The sequence below is a fragment of the Notolabrus celidotus genome, chromosome 8 (assembly GCF_009762535.1).
Source record: "Notolabrus celidotus isolate fNotCel1 chromosome 8, fNotCel1.pri, whole genome shotgun sequence".
Classification (NCBI taxonomy): domain Eukaryota; kingdom Metazoa; phylum Chordata; class Actinopteri; order Labriformes; family Labridae; genus Notolabrus; species Notolabrus celidotus.
Window position 1 is genome coordinate 31,998,367 of NC_048279.1, and position 27,970 is coordinate 32,026,336.

Below are 27,970 nucleotides of genomic sequence, written 5' to 3' on the forward strand. Positions count from 1 at the left end.
ATCAACAGAAGAAGAAAGAGAAGAAGGGAAGTAAACAAGACAGAGCTATCGTATCATGTGTACCAAAAGTACAGAGCTAAAAAGTTGCATGCGACAAGCTCGCATCCTGCTAACTTGTTAGGCCGACAGGAAGAAAGTCCAATCATAACAAGCTGAAAGGGGACATGTTGCCTTCTATACCGTAGCAGAGGACACGTCGCCTCCTATACCGAAGCGTAGGACATGTCGCCTCCTGTACTGAAACGGAGGACATGTCGCCTCTTGTAATCGAATGGGGGGACATGTTGCCTCCTGTAATCGAATGGGGGGACATGTTGCCTCCTGTAATCGAATAGGGGGACATGTTGCCTCCTGTAATCGAATGGGGGGACATGTTGCCTCCTGTAATCGAATGGGGGGACATATTGCCTCCTGTAATCGAATGGGGGGACATGTTGCCTCCTGTAATCGAATGGGGGGACATGTTGCCTCCTGTAATCGAATGGGGGGACATGTTGCCTCCTGTACCGTAGTGGAGGACATGTCGCCTCATGTACCGAAGTGGAGGACATGTCGCCTCATGTACCGAAGTGGAGGACATGTTGCCTCATGTACCGAAGTGGAGGACATGTTGCCTCATGTACCGAAGTGGAGGACATGTTGCCTCCTGTACCGAAGTGGAGGACATGTTGCCTCATGTACCGAAGTGGAGGACATGTTGCCTCATGTACCGAAGTGGAGGACATGTCGCCTCATGTACGGAAGTGGAGGACATGTTGCCTCCTGTACCGAAGTGGAGGACATGTCGCCTCATGTACCGAAGTGGAGTACATGTCGTCTCCTGTACCGAAGTGGAGGACATGTTGCCTCATGTACGGAAGTGGAGGACATGTCGCCTCCTGTACCGAAGTGGAGGACATGTCGGCTCATGTAATCGAACGAGGGGACATGTTGCCTCCTGTACTGTAGCGGAGGACATGTCGCCTCCTGTACCGTAGTGGAGGGCATGTCGCCTCCTGTACCGAAGTGGAGGGCATGTCGCCTCATGTACCGAAGTGAAGGACATGTCGGCTCATGTAATCGAACGGGGGGACATGTTGCCTCCTGTACTGTAGCGGAGGACATGTCGCCTCCTGTACCGTAGTGGAGGGCATGTCGCCTCCTGTACCGAAGTGGAGGACATGTCGCCTCATGTACCGAAGTGGAGGACATGTCGCCTCATGTAATCGAACGGGGGGACATGTTGCCTCCTGTACTGTAGTGGAGACGACGTATTTGTCTTAATAAATGGATTCTCACCTGGTGCTGGGACCATACTGGGACAGTAGTCCAATTAAATTGCCTCATTGAGCTATGACCGGAGCTGGAGTCAAGTGTGCATGTAAACGTACTGAGTGGTTTTCATGGGATTCTTCTGAGATATAAAACAGAATTCCTCTCCTAACATGTTTATATCTAAAGAGTCAGAGTAAACAAAAGGTTGTACATGTCTTTAGTCATGAAACACTCATGGAATCTCATATCGGGTCCACACTGAGGCTTCATGTAAACATTGTTTACATATTTGAGTGCAAGTGACTGTGGCTCAATGAACCTAGGCTGTGCATATCAAGTGATGCATATAGAGGCTTTGCAGCTGTGCCGCGAGTTTCTCAGTCACATAACTAGTCACTTCATGGTGGTCTCATATATGATCACCTTCAATAACTGATCAATGTGTCGATGAGTGTGTGTTTGTTTAAAACTTCACAATGACACCAATTAATGTTATATGACTATGTGGAAGTGTCTTGTTACTGTTTATCCATCTACCTGCTAATGCTTATCTCCATGTGGCATTAGCCTAGTTTGTAGCCTTGCTTAGGAAACATAAACAGGTTAACTCACAGTAACCAACCAATATGGTGAAACAAACAATTTCACCATATCAACTCATATTAGTGTTAGTTGTAAGCTGCCATCTGCTCGTTGAGGTACCATGCACTAGCTTGCACTTATATCAAGAGGTTTTTAAACATTGCAGCAATGGTAACCTGATATGAGATCTATCCAATTAGTCAGATTTAGAGGTGATTAAATATTAAAGGTGTTATCAAAATATTCAGTCTTTACTGCCTGTTGCATGCTGCTGTTAATGCACAGATGATTTATGCTATCCAGGGTTCCACTCGTGCATCCAGGAGGTGTTTAATACCTGTGTTACCCATAATGCAGTATCATTTTGAACCACTGTTGACTGTCAACTGATGACTCTACTGTTCAGCCAAGTACCAAGGCAAGCTACCAACTTCTGTTTGACACTTCTTACGTCACCTTCGAACAAATTTTGGCATCTTTTGTGGCTGATGTTGAGCTTTTATCAGCTTAATCAGCTCTTTACATTCAAGTAGATTTGTTTGAAGGTTTGTAACTGGATGAAAACAGCACTCTGCAGATAAAATAACAGGTATCAAGAGCTGCTGTACATAATCCAACAGGTACATCTCTACACCATCATCAAGGTGTCCAGCGTGTAGTATAAATCTAGGAACTTGTTTGCCATATCTAGTGAAAAAGTGCCAGAGATTGTCTAAGTTAAAAGAGATACATAACTTTGTTTTCTTGCATGTCTCCACTTTATGTCCACTTTTGCTGTCCTTCAATGATGTTTCTATGTCTCTATGTAGCTTACATGTCATTATTTTATGAGTCATAGATACGATTCAAACACTCTGCCTGAGGATCTGAGGGCTGCCCAGAGCATAAATATTTTTAAAGGCAAACTCAAGACCTACCTTTTTAGTCTTGCTTTTAAGTAAGTTTTATTTGTATTCTTAGCAGTTTTATCAATTTATTTATTTATTATCTATTTCAAATTTAGTCACTTTTATTCTACTTTATTTATTTATTTACTTATTTATTTATTTTAAGTCTCACATCTTATTTTCTTTTAATGGTTTAATAATTTAGTGTTTTATTATCTTAGAAATGTATTTTACTTTGGGGATTTTAATTTCCTGTTTTGAGTTTTAACATCTTATTTTACCTCCAGTGTTTCCTCATTAAGATAACATGAGAGCGTTTCCTCAGTTCGTTCAGCAAATTATTTTTGATTTTTTTTATTCATTTATTTTATTGTTTTTATTACTATTGTTGCATATTGTATTGTTAACCTTAGGATTGTGGGGTGGGTTTGGGGTCCGGGCTGGGGATTGGATCTTTTTCTTAATTTATTCTATTTTAAGTTGTTTTTCTTGTGCAGCACTTTGTGTTACAATGTCATTGAATGAAAAGCGCTTTATAAATAAAGTCTGATTGATTGATGATTGATTGAAACAGGGTCCCTAAACTAAACCCTAAAGGCAATTAACAATGAAAGTACAACAGATAAAAAGAGAATTCACAACTCAGAAACAGAACAAAGAAACCCTGACTTTCCTATGTCCAATGATTTGAACAACTAAACACTCATACAAAGTGTTGGTGATTATCTATTAATCCACTACCTGATAAGTAAGCTAACATTTCAGCACTGCTGTTGATGCAGGATGCTCTGTGTTGATGCTCCTTGAGAGATGTCAAACCTGACATCATGATGAAATGATCAGATCAAAGAGACAGAGGAAGAGAGCATCTGTCCTCTCTCTCCAGTGTTTGGTGTTGACCCATATTTTGTGTCTCTCTGGACACACACACACACACACACTCCCGTGTGTATAGACCCTCGGCCTCTCTCACCCCAGGCCGGTCTCAGCTCAGGATGAGGGTAAACAAGCTGATGTTTAGTTTTCACGGAAGTGGAAACTGATCCTGCCGAGTCGCCTCTGTCACTCAGCAACGTGTCTGTTTATGTTTGTCTCTTTGGTAAGTATCTGAGAGCCGCAGCATATGTGAGGGTTCAACTCTCTGTGTATGCGTGTTCCTGTTTTTGTCAGCGTGCATGCACTCCATCCTTAATGTAAAGCTTTTGTGTATAAGCACTCGGGGGAGTTACAAACAGGTTGTTGGTGGCCTCTTCTGACATGGAGCAGAGCTTTCTGATGACGACGCCCGTTGGATCAAAAGCCTAGTGCTCAGTGAGAGCCATAAAAAATGATCATGAAGGCAGCGATGGTTTGGACGGGGAAGCTTGCAATGTTAGTGTTTGACTTCACCTTTTTTTTGTTCCCTGCTAGAGACAAGAGAGCTGAAATCTGAGCCTTAACTTTGATTCTAAGATTGAAATTGACAAAACCCTTTATAAGAAACATTTGCAATTGTTAAATATTCCTTGTGTATTTGCTTTGGTAGTTCATTGTTTTCTTGGATTGTTAGATAATTAATTGAGGTGATTTTTCAGTAAACTATTCCATCTCATTTGAGAGCTCTGCGTTGCTAGCATATGTAATGTAGTTTGCTAAATAAGAACATTAAACACGTGTAAAAGTTCCAGTAAACAGACAACAGTGACACTATACATATATGAGAAACAGAAATGTGATACAAACTCTGCTAAAGCTCCAGTTTGTCCTCTTAAAATTACCATAAGTGTGAGGTGGATCTCAGGCTTGTGGCTCTGTCAAATTCTTCAAAGCCGTAATCCCTGAAGTCCTCTTCTTTTCTTTCTTTTTTTCTCTCTCCACCACTACATGAAGAGCACGACAAGGGCTGTCAGAGAAACACAAAGCACTTGGGGTTGCGTGTTTGGAGCCGCCTGAATGGCACCAGGCCTAACGAGAGCCCGGCAGGGACCCCGAGGTGGGCCTGGCACCTGCAGTCTGTGTCTGAGGGGAAGTGGGGGTGCTTTATGTGTGAGTGTGTGTGTATGTGTGTGTGTGTGTTTCTGTGTCCTGCCACAGAGACTGTGTGTATGCATGCATATGAATCTTTATATGAATGCGTGTGTCAAGGCAGGGGGTGTATAGCCAGGATGTCACCGTCCACAGCCAAGAATTTAACCTCTGGTGACAGTGTGGTGATGATCGCTTATTGAAGCAGAAGACATTTATTGTCCAAAAAGCCACAAAGTGTGCTGACATACTGTATAGAGAGTACGTGATAATAGTCAGACATGCATATATCTATGGCCATTTTAACTACAGCTGCAAAGATCAATAGATGACCTGACAGAAGTTGGCAAATATCTCAGTTGTTAAGTTTGAGACTCTTGTGCAAGGTACAGATTCAGATTCAGACAACTTTACAACACATCCATGATATATACATGCTACAAGTCAAGCACCGGATCTGTACATGAGACCAGAGGGTCTGTGAAGGACATCAATAAGTTAATTTAGTTTATATGAAGTGTAATAAATAACAGTAAGATAAGACAAAGATTAAAAGACAATATGATGTACTTTAGCATACCAATATTAAGGTTTTGACTTCTCCAACATTATTCTAAACTTTGGAATTGTGGGAATTTGTAAAATCAGTGGTGATCCTCCAATCAGTCTTCATGATTGGAGGATATGATTGTGGGGAGGTGATGTAGGATGCAAACATAAGAAAAGTTATACCAAAGTTCAGTGTACCTTGAAATCCATGAGATATTTAAACATGGCACATTCTGTTTTTGCAGTGTGTCTATCTCCACCCTTTAGGGTTGGAAAGGCACACCTTGTACCCCAAAAGAAGGGTGCCAAAACAATAGGATGGTATGGATTGGTTGTTTTGACACCTTTCCCAACTCTTGACAGTGGAAACACCAACAATTGTTTACTGTACCAAACCAAACTGAACCAAGCCGCTTCTTGGAAATGCATCTGAATTTGTGTGATGCAAAAGAAAGCAATATGTCTAAAGGCTGATTTATACTTCTGCGTCTCCCCTACGCAGCAGGGGCTGACGCGGACATGAGCCCCACATACTTGTGCTTCGGTGTGTCTGTGTCGCGCAGCAATTCTCCGCCGAAACGCCTGAGGGCAGTGTGGTCTCTCTGATAGCCGGCCGCCTGCTTCCGGTCCCGCTACGATCTCTGTTTACTTTTCCACAGAGTTTCAGAGCATGTTATGTTAATCTACAGCTGATACATGTTGCTATTTATCATACAGGCATGATTACATGAAGAATAGAGAGGAGGAGATGAAATACACGGCCGATGTGCGGCCGATGTCCGGGATCCCGGAAGTGTTGTAAATGCGGGAAAGACAAAGCCGCCGAGCGGACCAATCACAGAGCTTGCGGTCCGCGTCGGCTCTACAGGGAGTTACATTTTGGAGGAGGTGCACGTCAGCTACGTGCGTAGGCCTTGGCGTAGGTACGGGAGCTACGCGGACCCCCGGCGTAGGGTACACCATTGATTCAACGCAGAAGTATAAATCAGCCTTAAGACACACCTCCAAAGTGACATCAGCACAAGGACTGCATTGCTTCCCAATGGTTGGCTCGTGCTTATCCATGTGCATAAGAACATGCATCTGAAACAGTCCAGTTGTAGTTCAAGAATAATCACCAATCACTTTAAAGTAGGCTTTTGTTCTGTGCCAGATTTAGCTTTTAATTCATCTCTACCAGTAGACGCAGTAGTTATAAAAGACTACAAATAAAAAGTACATCAATACAAGAAATAAGTAGCACAACCACTCAACCAAAATCATTGATCATCCATTTCTTTCTGGATGTGTCAGAGGCAGCAACTCGATCAGGAAGTTTGGAGGTTGCCCACAGGCTCTGGGGCGGATTATGGAAACCAGACCTGGCGAGTTTACACTGAACGCAAGGCCCCGTAGAATTAAACTGCGAACTGTGGACAGCTCACAGGAAACGCCTCTTTGTAAAGCAAACATACATGTATTTTATGGCAGCAGCTTTACTGCTTTTTTATTTCGGGCTCCAATGAGTCGACATTTCAACATGGCCTCGGTCTAATTTCCTCTGCTTTTCTTCACCTCTTTTTCCCCTCCTGGTTGGCGACCCTTTCCATACACACACACACACACACACACACACACACACACACTGCCCATCTATTCCTATCAAAATAAGACTGCTTCTCTGGCAGTAGCCATTTTTATTTTCGTGGAGGTGTGAGGGCCAGCCAGCCAGGGTTGTTTTGACAGATTCAGGGACTTTATTGCGGCCCCCAGGGCAGCTGTAAGGGGGTGTGTGCCCCCCTGCCTCACCACCCTCCTTACCTAACCCAACATGAGAGCTACACAGCTGCTGCTGCCCCTCAGCACCCCGCCTCTTCACCTGGTCTCCATATGATTGTGACCCTCAAACACATGCACACCATAAAAGGAAAAAGAGGTGTGACAATGACGCTGTGCACAACAACATGCACACACACCTCTGGGAATAAGAGTCAGATTACTGCTGAGGACATCCAATCAATTACACTCACACACAATCAGACTGCTAATTCACAGGTGCTCATTTTTGTAATTAACACACTGTGCATTAAATATTTTACTCCACACTCTTTGTAACACATCTAACTGAGATTAGATTCAATTTAGGAATCTGTTTTAGCTCAAGTACGCTTCCTTTTGTTTTGCTTGAAATCAAGTGAAAAGTATAATCTGGCGACAATTTATGACCAGCATCTGTTTCTTACCCTGCAAAACTTTGTTGTGCTGTCATCAAGTCTCCATCTAAATTGAAAAAACATGCTGAAATAAACCAGAATAATCCTACAAAACTATACGTTGCAGGAAAATACTTCTCCCCCCAAAATGGGTTGGACTACTATGCCTTAAAAGCAATTTGGCATGCATAAAATATCACCTGTTCCAGTGTTTTATGCCTCATTTTGAAACTACAAATCTTGACTTCCTCTTGGCTGTGCAGACACTGTGGGACAGTAGGGGGTTAACTGCACCAGAGTTATTTGGTTCTTGGACACGGTGGCCCCGCCTGCCGGATGCAAGTTTGACTCAAGGGCAAAATCCAGAGTGAAAGCCTCTCATGTTTTTGACTGGTTGCCAACTCTGCTGCTTTCTCTCTTTCTCTCTGTTCCTCACTCACTCTCTCCCTTGTCATTTTCATCCCTCCCTCCCTCTCTCTCTCCCTCTCTCCCCTCCCCTCCGCCTCTGATTTACTCTCTCTTTCTCCACACTGTGATCCTCCTCTGATCCTCCCCAACATGAAAATCAGTACTGACATAAAGCAGGTCCAGTGTCCGACTGAACACAGCGTGGCCTTGTCCAACATTATGTCATCTTTTGGGAAAGCTTTGGTGTGTAAAACTCTTTGGTTTGATAGCTCAAATATTTGTGAATATTTGTGTTTGAGGGAACAGATAAACAGAACAGGTGTGAGAGCCTGTTTTGCACATTGACAAACAGCAGATGGATAAATTGCAGCTCTGGGATGTATTCACACCCTTAAGAATCTTTTCCTGCAACCTTGGACATGTTCTTCGTGATATTGGTGCGTTTGAAGTGTGAAAGCAGCTGTTTGATTTGATTGCTGCGAATTGTTGAGGAAAGTTTTGCCAAGAATGCTCTTGGAGTACAAAACAAGTGAGAAATTTCAGCTTCATGCACCAGAAGCTGAATAACAGTGTGTAAAGGAATAGAACGCATGCATATTAGAACAATGATTGTTAACATCACAGGTCAAATGTTCCTGATCTTCACGGCGTGAACCATGTCATGCCAGAACTACTTTGTTTCAACTTTCTGCAGCTACATGCACCAATCAAACACCAAAGTAGACACCCGCTTTTGCAGTTGCAGTAAATAGTTCATCTGTCTTGCTGGTTATCTGTATTAAATGTCCTCAGTAATGCGATAATTCCCAAATTTAAACTCCAGAAGAAGACCTCTCTGACCTTCCAGTGAGCTTTCAGTTCCCATCACGCTTTTAACATTTTTTGTTTGGTGTGTGTTCTTGAATAAATCCAGGGTGGCCCATCAACGAGTCAGAATGACTCACCAAGGCCTCTGAGGATTGCAGACTGACAGGTTAGGAAACCACATACGGCAAATGCCTGCAGGCAGGGAACAAAGTCAACTGATGTCTCCCCGGGCAAGACACTTCTTCAGCCAGACAGCCTGCTATCATCCTGCAAGCTGGAAAAAAGCACCGACCAAAAGAGCTTCAAAAGGAGAGATAGATTTCCCCAGATGTGCTTGGGAGAACTTAGTCATCATCTTCAGTATCATGGACTGAGTCTTTCCTTTCATTTTTTATTTGATCTGACAGGAGCGCATGAGCAACAGAGTAGATCCCATCTTCATTTAGCCGCACCGTGTCTCCGCTTCGTTCTAAGAATACAACACCTGAGTTGCGGGGGCGTCCCGTTTGTAAACAGTTTGTAGACGAAGCTAAGAGCAGGTCAGATTGAAGCCGGCCAAGAATGTGCTCAGCAACAACGCTCCAAGGAAGAGATTCTCAGCATTCCCCGCTGGTTAGGGAGAGGTACCGGCCTTCGTAGATAGGAAGTCGTCTGTCATTAGGGGGTAATCACTTCTTGAGAAGGATTGCAATGCCTGGAATGATTACTGTTGTTATCAGCAGTGAAACTTGGCGCAGAGAGAGCGGATGAGGTTTTTTTTTCTCTCTCTCTCTCTTCGGTCTCTCTGTTTTCTCTCTTTGTATGTTTTGATCAGCCTGACTGATCCAATGTTGAAACTATTTGTTTTTCAAAACTTTCTCATCGTCCCATGTGCTTGACTTTGCTCTTCAGCGTAGTTTGGAGTGCACTCACGCAGATTTAATGTTGTATAAATGCTTGGATGTTGACTTAAAGCCGGTTGGTATTTCTTACCTAGGGGCATTTCTAATTACTAATGGCTCATGTGTAATGATGCCTATCATGTCAGTGGTGCAACAAGGTGGATGCTATCCGTCATGCAGACTCCTGTTAGGAGAACGTTTGTTGATGGTGGATTTCTGTCTCCCACGCCTCTTATCTGTGTTTGTTTGCAGGGTTTTGGACCTGTAGTCCTCTCAAGTGGCTTGTCTGGGTCCCTTGGTCTAGCTCTTTTGTCCTCTTCTCTCCTTTCCCCTTCTTTCCCTCCTTTTCTTGCCTTGTACCAGTCAAGACTTCAGGTGGAATGATGCTGTTATTAAAAGAGCCCGTCAACGCTTGCCCAACATGCCAAGCCAAGGATTTGTCTCTGGGGGTCCCCCTCCTTCCCTCCTCCTCTTCCACCCCCCTCCCTGGATCCTTGAGAACAGGAAGTGTATCTTGTTAAGTGATGGATGGGCCCCCTGCTCTTGCTGAGAGGAAAGAAGGAAAAAAGCCTTTCTTTCCCTCCAGGGCAGTCAGATGAGTTTAGCAGTCTCAAAGCTGAGGGTCAGCTCTGCCGTTAGGGAGCTCCTTGGAACCCTTGGAGCCTGAGCGCCTGGAAGTCATGGGCACTTCTCCATTATGTGTGCAGAGAGAATTACTGGCTGATAAAGTAGCAGACAGCATCCTTTGCACTCATAAAATGTATCCAAAATCAAAACAGACAGAGCCAAGCAGCTTTTACTGTAATTGTATCTGCGTGTGTGTGTGCATTTCTTTGTCAGTGTGCGGAGGAGTGTCGCACCGTGTGAGTTATTCAGCTGGGGGGTCAACAGGTTTGAGTTGGCATGCAGCCGCCAGATACTTCCAGGGAGAGCAACTCAGGAAGTGTCCCTGGCACGTCCTCTGTGTGCACGGTGCAGTACGCACCGCCGCAACTGGCTCGACCTGCTGCGACAAACAACTACAGCCTGCAATCTCTGCTGCACCTTCTGCACACACAGACCTACCATTCCCAGAGATCTGATGGCACAACAATGGCATCAAACTCACTGACTTTAATGATGCAGCTCACGAACCTGTGATCCAGGTTCCCCTTGCAGGAACCTCCTTAGAAACACGTTGATGTTATTTCTCTCGCTCTGTTCAATGCCCCTAGTTCGTCACCCGCAGGCAGACCCTCTCCTCTAACGAGTGGAAGGATCCAGAGACCTGAAAACAACAACATTTCCTCTCATGATGCATGGCTCCTTTGTCAGCCATGGCTCTGTTGTGGTTACCTAAGGGTAGCTACTAATGTTTGTCTCCAGTTTCCATCCTCTCATGTTCCGCACACATAGACAGGAACACAGAAAAGCAACAGATAAAAGGCAGGAAAACTGTCCATCGCCCCAGTGTACGGGAATTGGTTATCCAGAGGGGAAATAAAGAAGACCATAAAACAAAACTCTTAAATGGCATCCGGCACACTTTGCAAGCAGATGGACTTTAAATATCACATGGTAAAGACCCTCGGTTTCTCTCCCAGTATAGATCCAGGACTCACAACACGATGCTTTCATTATCGTTGAGGTCGAATGTTTTCTTTCAAACGCAGAGATTCAACGTGAGGTCCATTTTGAAGTTGTGCTCAGAGTTTGGAGCATAAATTACGATCTTTGACAGAGTTTGCACAAACTGACATGTACACTACCAGTCAAAAGTTTGGACACCTTCTCATCAATGGTTTTTATTTATTGTAATTATTTTCAACATTGTAGATTAATACTGAAGACATCAAATCTATGAAATAATCTGGTTTTGCCATAATCTGGATTACAACAGTAGTCAAATAGGGCTATCCATTGTGTACTAACCCTACCTCTGAACAACACAACTGATGGTCTCAAACACATTAAGAAGGCAAGTCATTCTACAAATGAACTCTTGACAAGGCTCATGTTAATTAGAAACCATTCCAGGAGACCACTTCATGAAGCAGCCTGAGAGAATACCAAGGGTGTGCAAAGCTGTCATGAAGGAAAAAGGGGGCTACTTTACAGAATCTAAAATATAAAACATATTCTGATTTGTTCAACAATTTCTGGTATTTAAATAATTCCATGTACGTTCTTGCATAGTTTTGATATCTTCAGTATTAATCTACAGTGTTTCAAATAATCAAATGTGGACTTTCAAGCTTTTGATATCCCTTGAACTTCTTGTGCACGTTGGCTTAAAGTTAATTCTTGATCATTGAAACAACAGGTGATAAAGAGCTCTCAGCACAAGGCCAATTTGAGTCATCTTTATTTAAGTGTCATTTAATTTGAAGACTGATTTATGACACTTTGAATGTGATAAAACTATGAGATTACATTGCAGAATTTCTCAAGCAGACACCTTTAAATGTCTAGTTTTGCAGTCCTTAGCACAAAGACCTCCAGTGTATAAAGGAAAACAATTGAAGAAGCAGAAAATGTTGACTTTTGAGATCCTGTTTGCTTGATAAACAACTTGAATAATGAGCTCCAGCATCTCTTGAGATTTTGCATAAGTAACACCAACTTCACTACAACTCTAAACTCAAGTAAACTGTCTTACATTACCCATCAAGCAAACCAGCAAACCAGCAAACGTACTTCAAATGATTATATTCTACGTATGTTTGTGTAACAAGGAGGCCATCAGGCTTGGACAATACTTGGTGCATGCCATGATGGCTGTGTAAACAAGGGTTCAAAGGCTGCTGGTCCAGTCTCTTCAACCTTCACTGATCACTCCTGACGTGACCTCTTGCATGGCTTGCGTCTGTATGTGTCTCCTGCCCCGTCTCCGCTTGCCGGGGTTTAGCCCTGCTGTGGCCTGTCTGGCCCAAAGCCAAGGGCTGTACTGTCTTTATGAGCAGGCCTCATTGAGCCAACAATGAAACTGTCAGTTCCAGTCCGTATTTGTTTTTCTGTTGACTCTTCATTCCTGTAAACTTAGATTCAAACTCACAGCAATAAAATCCATGTTGTTCATTTGGAGCCTTCCTTCAGCCGCCCGGTTAAATTGATACCGAACCAAAACCAAACAAAGCCGCACCATAACACAGCTTGTCACGGCCTGGTTGAAAAGTGTGAATGGAGACACAGCATATTTGTCTGTCCGTCTGCCTGTCTGTGTGTGAGAGGCGCCTGCCACTTAATGACGTCTGACAAGCGAGACAGCGGCGGCTTTGGGTACTCAAGGACTGTTGTGGGGTCACAGAGATGTGATCTGTAGGAAGTGGAGGGCTGATCAGATAACGTTAACATTGTCTCCATGCTGACTGATACAAGTGGAAGACCTACATTTCACAGTTTGCATCTTAGGCATGTGGGTCATGGTCCTCTTCAAGGAAACATAAAATCAATGCAGGAGGAGAGGAAGCTGTAATTCCAAGTACAGAGGTCAGAGGTCAGAGCCATGGAGTCCTGACGACGTCTTTGAGATAACAAAGAATGCAAACACAAAAGAGTTGCAGGAAAACGTTTGAGGGAAAAGGAGCAGCTCACTTTCACATGTGTTACACTCAGCAGGCCAGATCATATTTACTGATGATGCGTATTGATGTGTAAGCCTGAGCTGGAAAGACTTGTGTGTGACAGATTGTGAAGTATGCTGGTAAACCCGAGGCTGACTGTCTCTCTTTTCCATTCCCACAGGCTCTGATGCGTCCAGGTCGCCTTGACCGAATCGTCTATGTGCCTCTTCCAGATGCTCCTACTCGAAGTGAAATATTTTCTCTCCAGTTCCGCAACATGCCGGTGGCCCAAGACGTGTCTGTTGACGAGCTGGTGTCTAAAACGAACAAGTATTCTGGAGCAGAGGTGAGTCACCTCGTCTTTGAGGATTTATAACGAGTGCAACAGAGAGAAAGAAAACAAGTATTCAGTTTGAACAGATTGAATCGACAGATAAGAGTCACCACAAGCACTTTTTATAAAGATAGTCTTACTTATTGAAAGAAAAGAATACAGTGCATGCTGTAGTAAAGGTTATTTAAGAGTCAATTAACACTAATTGTAATAATTTGAAATCAGCAATGGATAAGTCTGACTGTCTTTGTCATCACTTTCATGTATGAAAGTCAGTTACAAGAGCTTCAACTTTTTTAGTTTTTGCATATTGCTCAATTTACTATCAGAGTAAACATTGTCCTGGTAAGTATGTGGTCTCAATCACTACTGTTTAGACCGTTTAAAGCTGCTGTTGGTAGGAATGGTGTAAAAACTGTACTTTTTTTCTGCTGGGTTTGGAGAAAAGGTCATCATACCCATCGGTACTCATCTGTAAGTGAAGTAATTTGAGATTATGGCGAAATCTCTGTGTTTTCTAATGCCTTTGTATCAAGCAATGTTTTTATTCCCCTCTTTCCCATTATCACGGACCAATCTTTCTTTCTTTATGTATTGAACCAGGTAAGAGACTCATTGAGATTTAAAACCTCTTTTACAAGAGTGACCTGGCCAAGACGGCACCACAAAATAGGTTATAACACACAACAAGCACACAAAACAACACAAATGGAATACGGTCACAGTTTCACATGGTTACATGATTACACAGTGCAATCCCAGGATCCAATGGTGCTTGTTTCTCTGTCTTTTATGAGTGACTTGAATTCCCCCAGAGTTACAAGATGTGTCAGTTTCAAGTCCTTCTGCACATCATTCCAGGTAGACGGGGCTGAAATTTAAAAGCCTTTTTGCCCAGTTCTGTTCTGACTCTCGGGACCTGCAACTGTATGATGTCCTGAGAGCGCAGGCCATATCGGCTGCGGTTTCTACACATGTGTACACACAAATATGTAGGGAGAAGAGCTCCTCCCCGACCCTCTGTCCTGATTGGAGTGGCGGCCCCACAACGTCGCCGATTGGCTAGGAAGCCACTACTTCCACATAAAACGAGCACAACGATCTTTTGTAGGTGGGGGTTACAGGTGGTGAGAGCATATCTGCTGGGGAGGGGTAGTGTTGACATTCGAAATCTCTCTCTGAACTGATGTTTATATCACGACTACCAACAGCAACTTTAAGGACAAGAAATGTAAATTGTTGTCTTTTAAGAGTAAAATAAGTGGGAACGTACGATTACTTTAAGACCTTGGCCACCACAGCAACCTGAAAGGTGTCTCCTTTAGAGTTCAGCTGTACTCAAACACAACCTTAAGAGCCAGCTGTTCATACAAGTACATTTTGTTTTGAGTCTAATTTTCACATGCCAAAATGATCAACAAAATAACATCACAGTGACTGTGAACGAAGAATGCACATTGCTATGGAAGCTGGTTTTCCTGTGAGCGATATGTTAAAATCATAGACTATATAAATAATGGACGTAGTATCCGTGATGTCACCCATCTGCTTCTGAAGCGCTGTTTTGAAGCCAATCGTTGTCAGGAACCATATTGAATATGCTGAACTCACCCTAACTTCTGTGGAGGTAAAGAGGCAGGCTTTGAGCCTCCTCGCCAACAGCTAGTGTTCCCACCTGTCAATCAAGTCAGCTGTGCCTCATTATAGGAAACTCGGAATCTTAATATCTTTGAAATTGCCGCGTTATAAAAAAATTCACCCCCCGTACAGTGTGTGCCGATCGAGAAATGAGCTATCCAGACTACACTTGTTTTTTGAACCAGGCTGTAAACATGTTTATTTCTGCTGTAAAGATATTCCTTTTTGAATTGGTGTGTATGTGGTTTTCGGTACTTCAGGAGCCAGCCTCAAGTGGATCCTCGATGATCTGCAGTTTTCAAACCTTCTACATTGCCCTCATTTCTCGTGGCCGGAGGTTGCAGCTTGGTTGATATTCAACCCCTCACTCCTCTCCAGCTTCACTCTGTTTACTAGCTTAAAAACACCCTGAAATTGTAACCGCCAACACATGGGCTCTTAAACTATAATCCCAGACTTATAGATAACATGATTGTGGGAGATGTCCACCTCCTATGTGCAGCTATTCATGCAATTCATTAATAAAAACACAAAGATGTTCCTTAGCTAACTGTTGAAGTGTCAAATAATCACTAATCTGGGCATTTAACTTCTAAAATATTAGATTATTAGAATATATAGAGCCATTTAAATTTTTCACTTCAGATTTGAGACATTTGTTTGACACCCTCCCTCAATTTCCTCACACTCGTTTTATAACTAGTCAAATAATCCAATTGAAATGATACTGGACTGAAACCCTGCATAACTCAGCCTCCGTCTTCGCCTCTTTTATCACTGCTGACCTACACATAAGAACTTATGACTTTGGCCCTCGTTGCAGTGAGATGTTCCTGAGCTTTTCCATGATGTCTGTGTTGTGTCTGTACTGTCTCACAGAGCGCCCTCGTGATCTCTCAGCAGACGGGGAGCGATCGTACAAACACTCCTTTGTGTGACTGATGTTTCTCTCTGCATAAGTCTGCCGCGTGATTGTCTTAGGCTCAGAAGCCGCTACTGTCCTCCAGGTCACAAACAACCAAGAATCTGGAGGAAAGTAGACGTGGTTTGAGGAGAATTTGTCAGTTCAGCTGTAGAAACATGAATTCCCAAGTTTGTGCATCACGGTGCACGAAAGAGGTTTTGAGAGTTCCATGCACAGGCTCTGGTTCCCTCCATGTTTGCAGGAGAAATCCTGTTTGTCTTAATGCAGATAGAAGCCAAAGATTAAATGTTTCAACTTGAAAAAAAATACATGTTGCATATTTATACGTCAATGTTTATGGATATGATAGACATGTCATGCTGGCCTTATGAACAGTTCAGCTTTTAAACTCTTGGCTTTGAAATCAGACTTCATTGCTGTCCCTGTCGTGCATTCTGTGGGACATATTTGTAAGCACTGCAACATGCAGAGGAATCTGTGATGGGTCATATATGTATACATACAAAAAGCATATATAATATAGTGTAGCATTAAGTTTTTCCTTCTTTATCTGGACCCAATCTTAAGTAGGATCTCTTGGTGTTTGATTCCAGTGTTTCAGGTGCTTCACACTTGTTTCCCTCCAACCTTTCTTTCAGCAATGTCAGAAACTGAGCTGTTTATCAGTTCTAAAATCTAGTCTGATCAGGACAGGGAGGTGTTGAGGTGTTTCTGTCTTTTCTTTTGACATAATGATCCACTCGAGGGCAGTCTGAGGTTTCCTGCAGGGCCTCTTCATATCCTGAAAGTGCACGCTCTCTCTCCCTGATTCGTGACTCTGCAGCCCCCACCCACAAAAAAAGGCAGCCTAAAGCAGGCGTACACCTGGTGGAGGTATGCAGCAAGAAACCAATCCCCCGCTATCAGGTGTTGTGTTTGACATCGGGGTTTCTGGTGTAGTGTCTCAGCTGTGGAATGGAGGTTTGCAGTCACTTGCCACTGAGTTCTCAAAACCCCACAAAAATTCAAAGACATGCCACAGTCAGGCTGATAAGACTTGATAGGTGGAAGAAAAGAAAAAAAGACGAGTCCCATCTGTGTGGGTATTATATTTAACATACCCACGCTATAGATCAAATTAGATTAGATGAAACTCTAAACTTCAGTGATCACTGAGGGGAAGTTTGGGAGAAAACAGGATACAGATAACAGAGCGACGCAGAACTAAAGATAATGCTGTGTTTACAAGAAAAGGGCACCATGGGACAAATGCAGCAAATCAGCAAGTAAATAAACAAATTGACTGTGACTGTTGGTTGGTCACATCTTAACTGGATGTTAGCTGACATGCTCTGCAGACAGGAAGTTTGAAGTTTAAAAATCTAGGAATTTGCAATCGTGCCATGTTGCAACATTATATACCGTTTACAGACACTCTGGGGATTGTCACATTGAGCGAATTGAAAGACAATTTGGGAAGCAAGCAGACTGAAGAAGGAAGCACAATAAACACATGGCATGGCAACAACAGTAAAAGTGAAGCTGAAAGTTAGATGGACGTCAAAAATAGAGGACCAACTTGTTAATTTGTAGCAGCAAGACAAGTGTTCTTACAATGTGTCCTGTAAGACAGGGGTTCCAAAAGTGGGGGTCGCGAGACACTAATGTGGGGTCCCAATATCTTTTTTTTTTCTTTAAGTAATCTAAAATTTGATATTTTAAGATAAGATAAGATAAGATAAGATATTACTTTATTGATCCCCCGGGGGGGAAATTCAGTTGTTACAGCAACCCAGACATAAGTGCAAAACAAGAAAGAAGTTTCAATAAGTAAAAATAAGTAAGAATAAAATGAAAATAAAAATAAAAATAAAACAAGGTAAAATAAAATAAGTAAAAATAAAAATAAATGAATAAAGCTAAAATACAATTTAGATGTATACAATGTTACAAATGGAATTAAATTAAATTAAATAGAAGTAATTACAGGCAGTATTAAAAAAATTCAGTAGTGACAGGTTGACATGGTGTGATTATGGTTGGTTGGTAATGACAAATTAAGCAATAAATAAAGATAATATGGGTATGTAATATGAACATGAGTTGTAGTCAGAATAATAATGTAATATAACATAATATAATATGGCAAGATAATTATAATACAGTATATTATGCATTATAATGCAATTTTGTCCATTACCTTAAATATATTGGGGGTAAAAGTTATTGAATTTGAAATGAAACAATGTTTTTAACTAGTTTCCTACCTTTCCTTTTTGCCAGATGACTCCTAAGGTTAGCGTTAGGGTTAGTTGACAACAGCACAGATAACAGCCACATGCACATGTAAGTGTATAACTTACAGACCAGCTAAATGAAGCATGATGCTACATTTGGCACCTATATTTTGTGGGTCCTGGGTTGAAAAGTTTGGGAACCCCTGCTGTAAGACATACCACAATCAAACCAACAAGGAAAGGAGCTGACCAGAAATTGCTGCTGTAATTAATGTACCAGGTAGCTAAGAAGCTAGCAGCGTTTAGCTTGAAAACCATTCTATCAAAACAAGTCTTAGAGGGGACCTGAAGGGGGTGCATAGGATGTAGAAGTCTCTCACGGTCTCTCCCTAAGAATGTAATTTATTAAATTATACTTTGGCACTTTTTTCCAATATTAACTAGAAAACCATTCTATCATCCGCCATGTTTTTTACTCTAAAGTCACGCTTGACCAAGAGATTTTGTGAGATTTCTAGTTTTGAGAGTTAGTGTGCTGTGATGGTCATGTTTGGCAAATAAAAGCTAATAAGAGTAAACTCACTTTTTTTTAAGTACAACAGATTGAGGATATAATCAGCTGAATTAATGAGTGTTAATTGAAATCCAAAATCTATCTGAGTGTCATGACCACGCCTCTAAACCACACACCCTCTGGCAAAGTTCAAACTTATATAACTTGAGGGAATAGCTTTTCTCTCTCCTTGGTGGGGATCTTGAGAGTAGCTGGACCTCTCCATCTCCGTGTGACAGAGCACTGAGCCATTATATTTGACTTGGCATGCTAACTTGTAATGCAGTAGGCAGCCGGGTGAGCCGCAGCCGACCGGCATTCATCTCTGTGCGTCAAGCCCCCACGCTGCCAGGGAGCGGACTGGGAGAAGGATGGAGGGGGCGCGTCGTAAATCAGCAGCATGATGCTTATTGAAGCTGCGGGCCGTTAAGAGACCGAGAGACCAGGTTCAGTTTTCATATAAAACGCTCTCCCACTAACTCGCATCTCTCTTTCCCATGTTCTCACTTACTTAAGTTGCATTCTCATCCCTCTCTTTTTGTCGCCTTGTGTGAAGGCTTTGAGGTTGAGTGAAATTGAAACAGTGATGCGATAACTTAATTCAGATTCAGTATGCTGTATCAGTCTCCTACAAAACCCACTGTGTCAGCATGCTTCACATTGAGGTCTTCTTAATTGGACTTTTTCAGTATTTGCAGTATCATGGCTTGATTTCCTGTGAAAAGTCCTCACTAGCCTCATCGCTCTGTGGCCTGTAACTAGTCACATGACATGGTAGAATAGTTGCAGATGACATTGTATTGACAGAGGTGAACAAGGTGAAATGTAAAAGCTAAGTGCTTCCTTTTCGGCTATATTAAACCTGCCCTTTTCCTTAAATAGCACTTTAAATGTCTTTGTTTGTCCGGCGTTAATTCTTTTTCCCCTGAAGGCCACTTCATGTTTCGCATTCCTGATGCACAATAGTGTGTGGGTCTGCAATCAGTGTGCACGTGCAGTGTGCAAGTGAGTCTGGAAATGCTTCTTGAAATGACAAAAATGTGCTCCTTTGAAGTCACACTTTATTGATCTTACTTGAGGCCATGCCTTTCTGGTCTTTCAGTGTGTAGAAGTCTAGACATTCGCCACATCTTACTAATGTTTTAATGATTAAAAAGAATGCTTTAGAATTAAACAATCTACCTCTAGAAGAGTATTGTTTTTATTTTTCAGAAGTCATCTCTGTCCATTAAGACTGGCCTTAAAATGCAGATCAAATATCATTGCATACTGCACTGCAAAAACTCAAAATCTTACCAAGTGAAATTGTCTCATTTTTAGTCCAAATGTCTTCTCCCACTTCATTGAAGATAAATTTACTTAACAAGTAACATTTGTGCAAGATACAGGGACTTGTTTTAAGACATCTTAAATATCTTAAGGCAAACAATCTTCAAATGATCTTGTTTTGATTTGTAATTTAGAAGAAACAAGGTTTATTTTACATTTCAAACATTTTTCAAGCTGAGATCTTATTTGTAGATGACAGATAATCTTCATTTAAGATAAACCCTTTACTTGATTTAAGTAAATGCATTTTATTTGAGAACGTATCAGAAAACAGCTCCATTGATAAAAGAAAGAAAGAAAGAAAAGTTGTTTTTTTTAAGGGTGGGTTTCAGTTTTCAGGCACTGTTTCTTCTAAATCAGATAAAAATATCCATCCTCAAACTACATGCACACAATGAAACACCTACTTTTGAGCATAGCTGTCTTATCCTAAAAAACAACATGACTGAATATTAGTATATCCAGCTCACTATGAGAAGACATTATATCTCAAAATGCTCAAATTAAACTTTGTCATCTTATTTCAAGTACAAGATGGTTTTAAACCTAGAGAAGTGCCGCTATAATACAACTCAAATTAAAGTGAATATATCTCAAATGAAGAAGTTGACATGACATTTATTAGTGCAAAAATATTTTTTTTAGTGAAAAAATATTAATTGTTAGCATTCCTGGTTTATTCTGAGACACTAAGCTTTAAAACACTGGTAAAATATTGCTTAAAATAAGTTTTCCCTGCTAATTTGAAGACCACACTTTTCTAAATATTACGTCTTATTTTAAGAAATCTTACCAAGCAAATTTTCACTTGTTCTATTGGCAGATTTTTTTGCTTATTTCAAGGTAAAAGTACCTTAAAATATTTTTTTTTAAAGTTATATTTTCAGGCGTTTTTTGCCTTTATTGATAAGACAGCTGAAGATAGGCAGGAAAGGTGGGGAGCAGAGTAGGGGAAGACATGCAGCAAATGGCTTGGGCCGGGAATTGAACCGGCAACCTTCGCGACAAGGACCACAGTCTCTGCATGTGGGGCGCCCAGACCACCAGACACACCAGCGCCCCTAAAATACATAATATAAATACACCGCAACTGGATAGCATTGAAAACAAGGTCAACATTATCTGTAGGTAATTCATTTTGAGCACTGCTGGCTGTCACATGATGAGAGAATCCTGTGCACGTCACATGCCAATAAGACCCCATCAGCAATCAAACACATGTGACCATGTAATCCTTACTCAGTGTGTGTTATTGCCCATGCACGCTGCAAAACAACCTCAGAGTTTGCCAATAAAACTTGATCATCAGCATTTTTTTTAAGAGCGTCTTAAAAGTTGATGCTTCAGGCGAAAATGTAGTAAAGTAATCTGATTAAAAAGAGAAAAGATAGCAGCATGGATGTTGCCTCCATTTAAAACCACACACACACACGTTCACACCTGCAAGTTCCCACTGCATGATTTCTTCTACCAACTAATGGCATGAAAACACTCAAACAAAACCTCGAAACCTCCCCACCCGGATTTGTCCTGCTGGTCCACTGATCAAACTGGTCACCTTATTATAAGCTTCCTTTTTTTGACCGGCCACATCTGCTCCCAAATCTGCCCACATTGTTGCAGAGGTGATGCACGAATGGACCCATTGAGCAGCTTCTGTCCTCGGCCTTTGCAGCCTGAGTACCTGAAGCTTTGACTTTAATTACATTCCTGGGATTTCAGACTTGTTGGAGAGCAGAGGAAGGTGGTGGCTGGAGGAGGAGGAGGGAGTGGGAGGGGGGGGTCATGCAGGAAGACGTGGTTGTCAGCTCGGGGCTGGAAGCTTGTTAAAATCACCTGTCTTCCTACCTGCCCGGAGTGACATCTGGTTTCCCGACCCTTACCTCCCTACTAAAATCTCCACTGACAACCCTCACACACCTTCAGCTCACACGCCATGAAAATTGCTGCCAGCTTACCTCTTCCATCACTTTCCCAAACAGAAGCAACATTTGATACTGTAATCGCAGCGCTGTCTCCAAGCAGAAGAAGATGAAGAAGGGTTTAACCAGCTCCTGAGGAGAGGTGTGATGCTACCTTTTTTCTGTTAATGATCAAGCCCTGACAGGAAAAAGAGCTGGAGGATTTATCACACCCTGTCACTAACACTGAGCCAGTTCCAAGGCCTTGTTTGTAGCTTGATGAAAAGATGAAGCCCTCTCAGGTTTCAATGCAATTCCTTATTCTATTTTAATACACAGATTTAATTACAAAGTCCCGCCTCTGTGGCTGAGAATGTGTTAACTTGTCTGGAGTAGAGCAATAACTCAGTGCAGGTTCTAATGGAGTAAACAAACACCTTGATTCAGACACTCACTTTCTCACATCTGCTTCTTATGCAGATTCTAATATCTGAAACTTCTAAATCAGAGAGATGTTATACTTTATTATTGACTTAAAATAATCAGGGTGGGAAGGGTTCATGGACTTGTCATATTCTGTCACTCATTGGATTGGGAAAACTGTGATTGGCTTTCAAAGTGCTTCAACTACAAGAAGGAATAGAAGTCTTTCTTTCATTTTCAGAGAACCTTTCACTTATTTTAAAGTTATATTTTTGTGGCATTTTTGCCTTTAATGGACAGGACAGCTGAAGAGAGACAGGAAATGTGGGGAGTGGAGAGTGGGGGAGGACATGCAGTAAATGGTCAAGGCTGGAATTGAACCTGCTAGCTCTGCAATGAGGGCTGTAGCCTCTGTATATGGGGCGCACGCTTAGACCGCTAGGCCAACGGCGCCCCGCCTTTCATTTATTTAACCTTGAAACATATTGGTTATTGATTATTGGGAGGAAAATGGCCGACATCCTGCACTGGATGTTTTTTCAAACTACCATTAAATACATGGGAACAGGTGAGGTAATAGACAGACTGATGTAAGTTCCCTGTTTGATGGTTTTGGCTGATGGATTGGTCATAAACCTGGACTTTCACCCAGTCAAGTTATCATTTAATCAAACATTGTGATGTTCTTCCTCATCTCAAATAATTGTTTACTTGCCTAAACCTGAGGAAACTAACTTTCTTATATTGCCTGCATCTTGGAAAGGAAGAAACAGATCCTAAAAGAGGTTTAACCACAAGAAGGAAAGAATAACTTATAGATACTCAGAAGGGTACCTCAAAACTGACACCTCAGCATAGATCCCCCATGTGTTAGAAAAGAAGAAAACCGTGTCTAAAACAGATGCTCAAGGGTACCTTGATACATGAATGCTGCTGTGTGTGTACTTATGGAGGAACATGACTAATATCTGTATCTGATGACCTGCGAATAAAGGATTGTGTTGCAGCATCTTTTCAAGGATTATGCACAAAACAATTGTGCATTACTTTTTGTGAGATATCATAAAAATGTTGCATTAGAGTTGGTTGTTTTGGTTTGGTATAAACATGACGTGAAGGATGACAGTCCCTGATTGCACAGCTTATAGAAACTCCAATTTCATGAACAAAGAGTGCCACAGACCTCCCTGCACTGTGTGATTGGCAGGTGACCTCCAGGAGGTGAAGTGCAAAAACACCACAGTAATGAGCACTTAGCACATGATGACAAGTTGTTGACAAAAAGGAAAATCTGGATTTCCTTGCATGAGCACAGTTAGGACAGAGCCTGAAGGTGCTGTTTAGATGTAAAACACGTAGAGGTTGCAGTGACTGACAGGCTGTGCCAACCCTGCTGCTCGCCCGCCCTCCCTCCAGATCTCACAGTGATGTAACATTCACCTCCCTTGGCGAGGAGTTGGTAGTTGAGGCATTTTAATAAAACCTCAAGCTGCAGTCGTATCAGGATATCTTTGTGTTCAGTCACAGATGCCTTTGACCGACTGCGACCTCCATAGCGGTGGGTCTTTTCCCTCCAACTGGGGGAGAGCTGTTTGGTCCGAGCCCAGGTGTCTGAGACGCTTGGCTGACGGCCATTCAGACTCACTGGTGCAATTGTTTTCTTACCTTCTTTTTTTTCTTTCTCATCAGTAGGAGCACGTCTGTTCCAATACAGGACGTTCAAATCAGGCAGATAAACAGTCTGTCCTGACGTCAATGATCCTGCATCGTATACTTGATATTCCCCCTTTCCTGGGGTAACTGAGCGCTTCTGCAGCCCTCTTTTGTCACATCAGTGTGTGGAGTTGCAGCATGATTAAGTTGTGTGGTGTGTTTTGCATCAGTTAAAGAGCTGCAAAGTGGTTGCACTGAAGTTTTTTTTTTGGAATGGCACATTTTAAAGATAAAAGCCCGGGCTTTGCAGAAGCTTGTTTGCAACGATTAAAAGCCCTAGGAAAAGTTTGATCACAACTAGGGCCTTGTGTGATGACACACACACACTCACACACACACACACACACACACACACACACACACACACACACACACACACAAAGAGAGAGCATAACCACCCTCACAGGAAGACAAATGGTTTCCTCTTAACACCTGTTGTGGTTGTGGCTGTTCCTCCTCTGGCTCGGTGTGTCTCCTGTCTGATTTATGACCTGGTATTTGTTGTTGCAGAGATTTTTATCACCAAGGACACAGGCGCAAAAAATGCATCAACAAAGCGGGTTGCTGTTTGAATAACAGTGACATTGCACAATGTACGAGGCTGATATACGCCATCAATCCCGGACTCTTTGAGAAAAAAAAAAAAGATCTGTAATCATCCCCCGATAAACATGTCAGCTTTGGTGGAATGCGTGTCTGACGAGGTCTGAGGTTGGTAGAGATTTTCCAAAATATGGTTTAACCTCTTGTCTTGTGTGTGTTTTTTATTTTCTATGCGGCTGACCACAGAAGCGGTCACGCTGTCACTCAGAAAAAAAACAAAAACATAGTTGACATGGAAAACAAAGTCAAAAGCTCCACAAAGGCTGTGAGGAAAAAGCTTTTCACACCTCTGTTACTCAGACTGTGAAACACATCCCCTCACTTCCTCTCCTACGAGCCTTTTGCCTCTTGTCTTTGTGACTATGTTGTTCCTAGCTGACACTGCGGGTTAAGTAAAGGTTAAAAAGAAAAAAAACACACCTTCAGCTTTAGCCAGCGGGCTTCAGCAAGCCTGCAAAAAAAGGCTGGCAAGAGTTCGAGGGAAATGGCTCCAATAGGCCCTAATTTTACATCTTCAAAATAAAGCCTTCTCTGTGGTTTATGTGCGAGTACATGGTGAGCACAAATTGAATTTTTCCTGGGAAATATGAGCCCTCGAGCGCACAAGTCGAACTGTTTCCCTTGGCAAGGTGGGAGGACAGAACGTGGGGTAGCAAAAGCCAAAAACAGAAACAAATGGAGCAAGACAGGAAGAGCAGAAAGAAAGATAGGAAAGGAAAGAAGAAACGAGAGGAAAGGGAGGAAGAGAGGGAGAGGTGGATGCCAAAATGAGAGAGAGGGGAAGGTGGAACAACCTGAAAGTAGGTAATAAAATGAGAAAAGGACAGCCAAGAGGGAAACAGCCTCAAAGACACACCAGCTTCAATTATGTGAAAGGGAATTTTATGTCAATGGATATGTAGATCACTTCTGACGGGCGAACTGAGAATGACTTTTTACACTTGATGAGAGTCTAGAATACAAACAAGTTGTCATTGACACCAGTGAGTGAGTTCCCTGACTTCTTGTAGCTTATGACAGATAAGCATGATGATGTCTTCAAAGTGACTTGATCCAGTCATTCATTTATCCATTACTATATGGAGTGTGGCAGTAATAGAAGCTATGATAGCACTTAGGCAGTCATGGAGCATGGCTGTTGTTGCTGTTTAATGTCTGTAGGGTTAAGTGGATCTCTCTGCTGGTGCAGGTTATCCTGAGTTTAACTGATTAAGGCATTCAACCTCATGCTAGACCCTCATACACCCTGGAGGAAGTCTTGTTTTTGTGTGAAAATGATTCTTTAAGCTGATCTTTTAAGAACTAATGTGGATTTTGATGCTTTTTCAATCCATTGGTTCATTTTAAAGGTACAGTGTGTAGGAATGGGAATATCTTGTGATATCTAGCGGTCAAGTTCTGGATGAACCACTCCCTTGATCACCCCTGCTGCTGGTGAAGCGATGGTGGCTTTAGAGGACAAGAAGCTCCCATGAGCATAAGTGTGATTAGCTGCAGTTTTAGACTACGGTAGTGTAACCTCCTCCCACAGCTCCACAGTAATCATATCTTTCATATACTCTTCTTTCTGTCCAGTGTAACTCAGCAAACAGGCAACAGGTCTAGATCCTTTCATTGCATGTATTACAGGAAAATGGTACCGACATATTCACATTTTCAACTCGCTGTAAGTTCCTCTGCTGCTTCATCAGTCTGTCTGGTGTCTCCTTTGTTCTCCTAATGTTTATGCAGCCTAGAAAAAAGTAGCATTACATCGTACACTTAAGATGTATAAACTTCCATTTCTCAAGTTTTTTACCATCAAAAACTTCTATCAGTTTGATTTCATTTGATGTCTTTCATCAAATCAATCAGTTCCATTAGCAAACACTGAAACATTTTACTTTACATGTGTGAAAAGGAGCAGGAAGTAGTTAAAACTTATCTAATCCCCCTTTATTCACTATTTTCTGTCATTACACGGTTGCATTCCCACAAAACAAATCTTCATATCCTATCTTCATACTTACACCTACAATCAAAATCAAGCTCCTCATGATTCTAAACACTTGTCTTCCTCCTTGTACCTCATGAAAAATACTTCTTTAAACCTCTTCCTGAAGTGGATTATGTTCTGACATTGCTGTAGCTCCATATATTGAGTCTGTTCCACAGTTTTACTTCACAGATTGAAATACAAAAACTTCTCCTTGTGGTCTTCACACTCACCATCTTTAATCTTAACTTCCCTCTTCAGTTATAACCCCCCTCTCTTTCAAAGAACAATCTTTGAATATTTCCTGGCAGGAGATTCTTCCTTGCCTTATACACAATTTGTGCAGTTTTAAAATCCACAAGGTCAAATAAATTTCAATATTTTGGATTTGAGGAACAATGAATTTGTGTGTTCACAGAAATCAACATTGTGAACAATTCTGATGGCTCTTTCCTGTAGTACTGACAGAGGTTGCAGTGAGCTTTTTTAAGTGTTTCCCCAAACCTAAGCACAGTAACTGAGATGTGGTGAAATAAGTGAACAGTAGAGAATAAGTAGTGATTCATGATCCAGAATGTTCTTGGCTTTGGCGAGAGCAGTTCAAATTCTGTTGACCACAACAATCTTTGAACCGGTGCATTTAACGTGGCCAATCACCAAATACAAAAACAAGTATGTCACTAGTTTGTCCACTCTGTGCTACTGTAGACACATGGTGTAGCAAGATGGTTACCTCTGAAGAAGCGGAACCAATCCTTATGTTGATATAAAATACTCATTTTTATATTCAGGTATTGAAACACTCATTTAAAACCACTTGTGAATGTAATTTTCCATTTCTTCCAGGTCTGTTTAGCTAAATTCTGCGTACTGCACCTTTAAGTTAAACGTCTGTAATCAAAGAAGTTTATTAGATTTGCATGTTGTCTGTTTTTCTTACTAATACACGAAACCTTATCCTGAATGTATACAGGTAGCGTGTATATATTGTGTATTTAAGATGGAGCAAACAGGAAACAGAAACTTTCAGTGGAGCACATCACACAGGTGGAGTTTTACCTACCTTGACATTACCCCGTGCACACACATCACATATGCAGACACACACACACACACACACACACACACACACACACACACACACACACACACACACACAGTCTCCAGGTCACTTCAGTGTGGGTGTGTTTGGTAAATATGCCATCCCTGCCTTCCTGAGTCCAGGGAGAATGTGGAGCTTTCATTCGTCTGATT

The 27,970-nt window shown here is 41.9% G+C and overlaps 1 protein-coding gene across 1 annotated transcript in view; it reads left to right on the forward strand.

Moving 5' to 3' along the window:
- The window catches only part of spata5 (spermatogenesis associated 5), a 155,863-nt gene that overhangs the window by 112,195 nt on the left and 15,698 nt on the right, over positions 1 to 27,970 (forward strand). Inside the window, exon 16 of the mRNA XM_034690793.1 lies at positions 13,288 to 13,452. Within this exon, the coding sequence (XP_034546684.1) occupies positions 13,288 to 13,452 (165 nt within the window). The remainder of the gene's footprint in view (positions 1 to 13,287; positions 13,453 to 27,970) is intronic.